We start from the raw sequence: 9,302 nt of genomic DNA on the forward strand, positions 1-9,302 counted from the left end.
CCGTATCCTGCTCTTAGGCTATAAGCCTACCGCCCCCTGAAAGCCTACCGCCCCCTGAAAGAATGGTAAGAGACTTTGAGAATACTTACCGTCCTATTAGTGGGCGGTAAGGGCCTTACCGTCCCCCGAGAGGACGGTAGGCGTCTAGTTTTACAATTTATTTCATCAGAAGTCTATTTATTTAATTTTTTAATCGAAAAAATATTAAAAAAAAAAACTCCACAGTCCATCACCTTATCCGGGCCGTCAAACCCATCTGGACAGGTTCGAGTGAACCCACAGGATGGCCTAGAATTCAACATAACTAAAGTTTAGTTACACGGGCAAAGGCTCTTTTCATTTGGCAGCTTGGTTACCAAACTTCGATATGATTTCGCTCCAGCTTTCGTCTACAGAATGTCTAAACACTCTTTTAGGCATAATGGGCATCATCTACGATATAGTTCTGAGCTGGGGCCTTAAAGTAAGCTGAAGAAGCCCTTCACGAGCTGGAGGCCTGGAAGGTGTCTGGCTTGTGCTTCTCCATCAGGCCTGTCTGGGCGGCGTCGAGCTCCTTCTCGAGCTCAATCTCCTTCTCCATGTACTGTTTCTTGAGCTTCATCTTCTTCTCCTCACGATCCTTTACCAGTTCATCCCACTCAGCCTCGAACTCCTCAAAGTCCTTAACCTGGCCATCCATGAACTTCTGTACCTGTTCCTTGCTGCACAAAACAACATGGGTGGAGATAGAAAACACCAATTGTCTTGCGCTTAGAAATTAAGATGGTCACATGAGATGATTAATGGAGGAAACAGAAACAATCGTGACGTGTGATGCATTGACGCGGAGCACCATCCTCAAGCAAATGTTTCATGATTTGCATAATAGAATAGATGTTACTATGATATAATAATTCCAAGTGTGGGATGGCACGATAACATCCAACCACGTAGTTACGCACCTTAGCCTGCGATCTTCGGTAGTTCCAGAATCCACATCAAAACATCTAGCCTTTGAACGCTCCTCCTGCAGCAACTTCTCAAAAACCTTTTCTTTGACTTCTGTGGCCTTGTGAATATTCTCAATTTGCTTATGAAAAAATTCCTCCTGGTACTTCATCTGCAAAGCATGGAAACAAGGTGAACAACAGGAGATGAAATCAAAACAAGGAAAAGGGTAACATGAGATAGAAACGTGAATTTTATGGCAAAAGAAAAGTGCGACTCTCCCAACAAGCTCCTAACGATGTACAGCATGTATTTGTTAAGTCATTGACACAGGCTTCGACGAATAAAACATTCTGTTTGACGCTCAGATGTGTTGGTAGAAAATATATCCATTAGGGGTAGCGATTATTACCTCTTGCTCATACTCCAAGTGCTTCTCTTTGGCTTTACTCCTGACAAATATATTCTCCTCCTCAGTCTCCCGAAGTCTCTGGGTAACAACACCCAAGGTTTCTTCTACTGCTTTAGAGTGTTGTTCTGTACTAACCACCTTGTCCTTCAGATAATTCAGTTGTTGGTTGTCTTCACTCATCTGTTTCATTTGGACCACCACCATCTCATTATAAGACCTCATCTCGTATTTCAAATGGTTTTCCCCTGAAATTATAGTGAAGATGAAATATAGTTAGCATTCATGTTTAAAACTATCATTTTATAGCCAAGCTACTCTGTTAAGTTTAAAATGCTGATGGTTCTGTTCAATACATGCATCACAACTAGTGTGGCTTGATGTATGTGTTTCGAAAATAATACATTACATATTGAACTTGGAGGTTTCATTTCGATAAACAGATTCCAGATTCCATTGGACATGCTGTACTGTTTGATAAGTTCATACAAGAGAATAGTTTGTCATTCATACGAAAAAAAAGTTCAGTCATTTGTGTGTGTGATGCATTTTCAAAAACAAGACAACATTGCAACACAAAGAAGCATTGCTTCAATGAATTATAAGTTACCATCACACAGGAAACAATCTAATTGCCTGCTTGGATACAGGGAACTGGGATCATCCTTATGAATTAAATCCAAAAAATGGCTAAAGCAATCCTCTTTCCAAACAGGCCCTTAGAGAAGAGAGCTGCACTAAACCAAAAGGAATGCCCAGAAAATTGTTCGGTCTATAAAAAGGAAAGAAATCTGCTGGCTAGAGTATCTTTCTTCCAAACAGCTGTTAATTGTAGGAATCTTAATTCTAGTAAGATTTCGCTGTTATAGCTATCCATAAAAGATGCTTTCATGTAACTGCTACATCCAAAATTAGAAATAAGCAAGTGCTTTTGAAAAGCCACAGCAATTCCAAACAGAGCATAGAGGGATGCAATTCTAAATCAAATAAAGTAAAACTGACATTATATTTAAGCACCATAAAAGTTCCTCTTAGCCTTCATAGATTAAGCAGGAAGTAAAAGGAAACACAACATAGCACCAAGCACAAAGAAAAATTAATACGAGCATACCTTGGTCTCCAAACAAGCCATGGTTCCTATTATAAAAGAAATTAGGATCCCGTAACACATTACAACTCAGTAGCATGACAATGCAAGCAGTGAACTTTACGGAATACGTTACAACCAAATTCTGAATGACCTAAGGATGCATAACCTATGCCTGATGTAAATTAAAAAAAAAAAGAAGCCGTAATGGTCAAGAAAATCAAAACTGCGAAGATACAGGTGCTCATTGATCCGAATAATAACAAAGAGACACAGGGATATATCCTACATTTCTTCCAAATAGGCCAAGCTACCCATTGTCCATTGAATGTAAGCCCCTAAGAAGTATAGAGTATAGCTGTTTCTCTTTTTCCTTACAAACCAAATTGGCTAATATTTTAAATGGAATGACATAAATATTCATGCTTTCTCATGGATCTTGTAGCAGAATGCTATCCTAATGTTGAAAGGTGACATGAAGTCAGTAGGAATGTAGACCAGGAAAACTAGTTTGTGCTTATTAGGTACAGCTCCCAATGCCTAAAACATTTCCACACAAAAAGGAGGTGATGATGATCTGTTGTATAATCAACTAACATCATGAACTAACAAGGTCTCTGGTACACTTCATACAGATTCTGTTCTGTTCTCACCAAGTCCATGTATCATCAGTGGATGAACAAAATGAACATTAGAAGTATCAAGCATGATAATATGTCCATGCAGTGGAAGGATAGAAATATCCAACTTCACGTGTCTTTATGAAGACAGTCACAAACATATATTGCATGCATACCAGTTCTATTCACAGCAATAACCATTCAAGGCATAAAGAATTTAGGCCACGAAAATTCACTAAAGCCAGTTATTTACAAGATAAATGAGCATATATACAGAAACGAAATCATTGGCTTTATGAGCAGAAACAATACCTTCACAATGCCTATTGAACGTCTCCATATCTTCTTTGTTTGCTAAGTAACCGTATAGTTGTCTATTCACACCAGGTACCAATGAATCCCTGCAAATTTGCCATGCATTCCTATCTTTTCCTTGAACAGCAAAGTGCTTATGCAGACGTTCTGCCATCATATAGCCCACGGCCGAGCTTTCAAATATTAAAGCACTCATGCCACAGTGCCCGGATGGATCATAGGAATGATGTGCTTTAGTCACAGAGTATTTATCGAAATATTCAAGGAGCTCTTGGTTCCCCATGCCCATCCACTAGAGGGAATCAAAGAATACAGAGAAATCAGAATACAATAAAACTTAACTGTATATGCCTTCAAAGTTATATCAAACATGTACTTTTTTATATAAATGCTAAGAAACATGCATTTATGATCCTCAACTAGTTGCATTAACTATATCTAGTAAATCCTAAGTAGCAGAAACACACATTATGTTATTTACCAGGAAGCATGAGTGCAAGCAAATTATGAAAAAAAGAAAGAATAACTACTGCAGCTTAGCCTCCATTCTAATGTTATTTAATTGTTGTAAATATTATAAACACCCAACTCAAAAAAAAATGCTGTCATATAATGTATTCAACTCAATTTGAAGAATGCTAATTAACTATAAGATGATAAAGAGGAACAATCTTGTCAATTCATCTACAATGGAGTGCACGCGACAACCATATAATATCTATGTAAAGAAAGACAACACATTTTTCAAAGTTACTGATCCATGTAGGAAGCATATTGCACTTTTAAATGATAGAGAAACAGATCATCGGAGTCCAATGATCTAACAAAATGCAAAAGTATAAAGTTATGCTTACACAGGGTGGATAGAACCCAAGTGAAAAATATGTATTTAAAATTCAATAGCATTCATAGGAAAAGAATATTACAACCTAGTTATCTAGTTAATATCAAAACATCATAACCCCCAGACCAGGACCCTGAACATAACAACACAAAATGATATAAAAGTAAACAATCTATTGACATAGTGAATGACAGAAAATCAGTCACCATATCATCGTCATCTTTTTCCAGTAAGGTGTTCATAACAATAACAATTGGTGGCCACACTATCTCACAATCAGTGCTTTCTCGCAGTCCTTTCCATTTCCCAAATTGTTCACCACCTCGTACCACCGAAGTTCCCCTGAGAGATAGCTCCTCTTCCAGCAATGCAGCTAATTCTCTGTGGAGCTTTACCTTTCTAGAACCCTTTGTTCTAGCATGAGTCATCAAAGGTTGCAGCCCTTTATACCACTCAACTGCCCCAGGTCCATTTTGGCATGCCGGACAATGCCATTGCCTACTCTGTTCATTTATCTCTTCCACACTTAATTTCTCCAAGCCTTTAAAAAACCTTTTGAACCCCTCGTTCATTTCTCGAGTCACAAAACTTTTCTCACTTGCATCAGAACCATAATCATCACTCATATTGTTACTCAAATCATCATCATCTGATGTATCATGATTGTCAACACTGTCCACCTCAGGGTCACAACCAGATGGAGGAGCATCATCCTTCGTGACAGATGGGCGAGACCTGGATTGCCACTGCAAACCATTTGCCAGAGGTGGAGTCACAACAGGGCGTAGTGCTTGCAGTTCTCTTTTCATAGGCCTAGTTTGTGGTGGCGGTCTAGGATTGCCCCTGTTAGCAGTGCCACTGGTTCCAGAAGGGTGTGAGGAACCATTGCCACCCCATGCTGGCCTTGCTGTGGTAGGTGCCCACTGTCTCCCAGCTGCTTGCCCTGGTTTCTTCGACTTCTTCCCGGTGGTTTCCCAGCCACCCTCTGGATCTAGGGTAGGATTATGCAGAGTTAGATAAATTGATGTGGACACTTTTTACGAATAATGGCAAAAACGGCAAATTCCACTATGGAATAGAATGGTACTAATTAATTAATCATAGTCTTATATAATGCGAGGAGAGCTGCAAAAATTAAGTTGCAAAGTACTTGAAGAAAAAAATACTTTTACATATTCAACATACTGTATGGTAATTTCTCAACTATCTGAGTTTTATCAGTAGCTAATAGTGCAGATCTAATTGTCAAGAGATACATGTATTTCGTTATAGCCTTATAGGCTCAAGACACATTAAAATAACACTTAGTGGTAACTAGTGGTGCATGAGCATTAAACAGGAGACAAGCTGGTAAACTGTTTACAGTTTGTATAAAAAATTGTGGCACTGATCATTGGACTAAGGAGAAAAATATAAATATAACAGTCACAACTGAACCCATTATTGACATTCAGCTGAAATGTATACAGACAAAACTACAGTAAGAATAAAATACTGCAATCACAACTACCAACACTTTCATCAAGTCTATATTCAGGGGTTAAAATGAACAAAACCGTAGTTTACCAGATGGGCAATGTCAAACCAATGTGCAGTAGCAAAAAATTTCCATCATTCATTTCAGTTATCATTGTTACCAGGCTTCATTAAAGAATCAAACAAAGTTCAACAGAAGCTACATCAGGGAAAGAAAAGGAAGAAGAAAAGCAACAAACTAAACCAAAAATCAGTCACCACAATCAGATGCAACTAACCTTAACAGGAAAATAACTTAAATGAGTATCAGACTTAGCAACAAACAAACAAAAATCAATCACCGCCATCAAATGCAACTAACCTTAACAGGACGATAACCAAAATGAGTATCAGGCTTGACTAAGAAACATGAAAAAAACAATATCAAAATTCACAGCACAACTCGATTCTCTAAGCAACATGTAATCCCAACTCACGCAAAGAGAATCAAAACGGAATGATCCAAAATGTAAAATTGTCACAGATCAACAGCAGAGAATCGAAACTAAGAGAGTTAATGTGCATTAAAAAGGCCCTCCAAGTACCATATAAAGACAGTAAAATCACATAAAATATCAATAAAAAAACCCGCAACAATCACCGCTGAAAACTTTTTAAAAATAAAACCCTTATTTTTTTGGGAATAACAGGACATCCCACGGATGACCGGTTCTATTTATTAAAATAGAATCGCTTACGAAACAGACTAAAATCATGAACTCAAATGGAATCGATCAGCATATACCAAAAAAGAAATAAAAAAGAATGACCGCAAAATTCCGCTTCCTACGGATCCCGCGAAAGACACCTAAACCCCACCCAAAACAAACCCCAAAAAAGGGTTAATTAGATTTATGCCATTATAAATGGCATGGTTTGGCGAAATGCCATTACAAATCGTGTATTTGAAAACATGCCATTACAAAACTACCGAAATTAGATCCATGCCATTACCTACGTTTGCTCGCTGCCTTGCTCTGAAATCACTTGTGATTGAACAAAAATGCCCCTAGTCTTTTCCAGCGCACCCATCTCTTGCGCCAATCCACCAACAGAGCTCCAACTCTGGCGAGATCTTCCCCACTTCGGTGGCGCATGACAGAATTGTAAGGCCGCATTGAGGTCCAAGAGTATGGGTGGAGCATCGTCCATCGCGGAGCAGAGTAGCTCTGCTTGACACGGCGAAGCTGGAGACTAGATATGCCGTGACGAGCTCTGGTGAGTCACTCCACCAAAGCTTCGAGAAAGAGAATGATGAGCTCCGGCCGCCGTTGTGTGCGTGCTCGAGTGAAGAAGCTGACCAACGAGGAGTTCTACACAGCGTACCTCGGCACCAAGCCCGTCCCCAAGAACCACGCCGCTAGGGAGAGGTACCACCACAATGGCATGAAGGAGTTGCACAAGACCATCAACTGGAGGGAGAAGGGGGTCGTTTCGTCAACGGCGATCTAGCGGCGGTTCGGCACGGGGTCAGCACATACGGCTTCAATACGAGACGACAAACACATCTAGGTAGATCTCGACCGACGAGCCTGGCCAGAGCACAGTCAGTGGCGTGCGCCAGGCGCAGCAGCGCTCGGAGCTCCGTTATGGGTCATGCTAGCGTCGGGCTAGAGCCCAACCGATGCGCGCCAAAGCACCGTTGGGGTGAGAGGTAGCTCACCTTGCGCTCGGCTCATCGAGGGAGGCTGCGTAGCAACGGCTCAACAATGAGGTGGCAGAGGGAGTTGCCGGCGCCGGTGAAGAAGACCAATGGCGCACTCAATCTGTTGGGAAAACGACGAGATCCGGTTGGAGAAGGTAGATGAAGCCCGGCACTAGACACGAGCTTCACCTGCGGCACCTTGGGCCGCTGCCTAGCCGCCTCGTCGGAGTTGGCGCCATCGCCCGGCTTTGCATCCTGCTCGGCGGGCTTGGGCGCCTCCATCTGGGCAGCGGCGATCTTGATGGGCTCAGGTGCCCTGATTTGCACCGCAACAGGCACGTCAGACTGCGGTCTCAGCAGCAGCGGCCAATGGCAACGTGGTGCGACCGCGACAAGTAGCTTCTGCTGGGAGAAGAGACAGTGAGGGAGAGACGGCTACTCCAAGATGATGAGGGCAAAATGGTCCATACGAAATACGGGAGCTGGAAAAGGTATGAATATGAGCAGAAGAGGTAAGTAATGGTATGGATATAATTCCAGCATTTTTGCAATAGTATATTTTCAAATATACAATTTGTAATGGCATTTCTTCAAACCATGCCATTTATAATAGCATAAATCTAATTAACCAAAAAAAATCTAGAACGACCTCGGAGTCCAAAGAGATGAAAACCAAAAAGCAACCCAGCAGGATTGCTTCGCGCAAGCAGATGAACCGAACCGCAAGCCCACCGATTCCGCACACAGACGAAGCAGCATTCACCCCTACTCCGCACCCTCGATCACTCCAAAACAAACCACCCAATCGAGCGAGCCACCCGACCGACCAACGTAAATTCCCCGCACCGCGCGATCACCGAATCGCCCAGACGATCTACGCAACAACAACAAAAATCCACACGCGCGAGGCAAAGCGACTCGCGAAATGAAATATGGCACCACCACCCTAAACCCTACCCCACCCCTACACGACCTGGCGTTGCGCGATCCGGCCGCCCTCGCGGCTCGGCGAGGGAGGGGGAGAGGCAGGGTAGTGCTCACTGGAGCCGGGAGGCCTGCCGCCGCGTCGATCGCCTGATCCCGACATCGATCGCGCGTTCCTCTCCTATCCTCACCGGCGGAGTTGGGTGTGGTTTTGGGTAGGGAGGGAAGGAATGAGGCGAGACGCCGTGACGGTGACCGGAAGGGGAGCGGGGCGGGGCGGGAGGCGGAGATCACCAGACTGGGCTGGCGCGCGGTAACCACACCCGGCGCAGCGCAGCACCGCACCGCACCGGATGCTCGATTCGCTCCCCGTCCGCGTCACTTGTCCCTCGACCGACGCAGTCCACTGACAGTAAAGTCAAGTCAAGTAAAGTCAAGTAGCGACATGTGGGCAAGTAAAGTAAAGTAGCGACCAATGAGGTCGCCTGGCAGGTGGGCCCCGCCGCCGCACGGGCTGCCGGGCTGGGTCAACCAGTCAACGCCGAGGCCCACCCAGCGGAAAGTCCGCCCGCATGTCAGCTTTCATTAGTAGGATTTGGACCATTCATTGCTTGGATGGGTGTCGGTGAAAAAGGGTTTTCTGTATGAGTTTTATTTGTATATCTAATATGTATGCTGAGAGATGTAATTTAGTGGAGTTATATTTATTGAAAAGAAAAGTTTTTTTTTATCTGTCTGGGTAGATTGAGCTGAGTTTATATTTGGTTGATCGAATCTGAGATCGTATGAGCGGATGCAAGAGTTAAGACTGTGATTGATTGCTTGTATAAAAATAATTTTGTAACACTAATAAGTGGATCCTACCTATATAAGCGAATATAAGAGGTTGTATCCAACGGACTAGGCTACGGGTCTACATTTGTTTCTGTCAGGCTAGGTTGAAACGGTATATGTAGACAATCAAATACGTTTTTCTCTAAAATTATATATATTCACCAAATCAGATTACTCTCGTG

At 42.6% G+C, this 9,302-nt stretch overlaps 1 protein-coding gene across 2 annotated transcripts; it reads right to left on the bottom strand.

Moving 5' to 3' along the window:
- Positions 1–205: 205 nt before the first annotated feature.
- On the bottom strand, positions 206–8,589 carry LOC133904859 (protein SUPPRESSOR OF GENE SILENCING 3 homolog). Of its 2 annotated transcripts, none has more exons than XM_062346475.1 (6): positions 8,404–8,589; positions 4,409–5,193; positions 3,356–3,650; positions 1,340–1,584; positions 942–1,099; positions 206–701 (listed from the first exon to the last, which is right to left on the bottom strand). In XM_062346475.1, exons 1-6 carry the CDS (start codon positions 8,447–8,449, stop codon positions 482–484), a joined length of 1,749 nt encoding a protein of 582 aa, XP_062202459.1. In that variant the 5' UTR covers positions 8,450–8,589; the 3' UTR covers positions 206–481. The 2 variants fall into 2 exon arrangements, with proteins under 2 accessions (XP_062202459.1, XP_062202460.1); XM_062346476.1 differs by lacking the exon at positions 8,404–8,589 and adding an exon at positions 6,040–8,388.
- Between the last annotated feature and the right edge of the window lie 713 nt (positions 8,590–9,302).

The sequence above is a fragment of the Phragmites australis genome, chromosome 22, assembly GCF_958298935.1.
Source record: "Phragmites australis chromosome 22, lpPhrAust1.1, whole genome shotgun sequence".
NCBI lineage: Eukaryota > Viridiplantae > Streptophyta > Magnoliopsida > Poales > Poaceae > Phragmites > Phragmites australis.

Bases quoted from the DNA above. Each gene is read 5' to 3' on its own strand.
- LOC133904859 (XM_062346475.1), bottom strand. From the start codon at position 8,449: ATGTCGGGATCAGGCGATCGACGCGGCGGCAGGCCTCCCGGCTCCA. The intron at 3,651-4,408 runs GTGACTGATTTT...GATTCCCTCTAG, and splicing joins AAAAAGATGACGATGATATG to TGGATGGGCATGGGGAACCA. The intron at 702-941 runs GTGCGTAACTAC...TGTTTTGTGCAG, and splicing joins ACCGAAGATCGCAGGCTAAG to CAAGGAACAGGTACAGAAGT.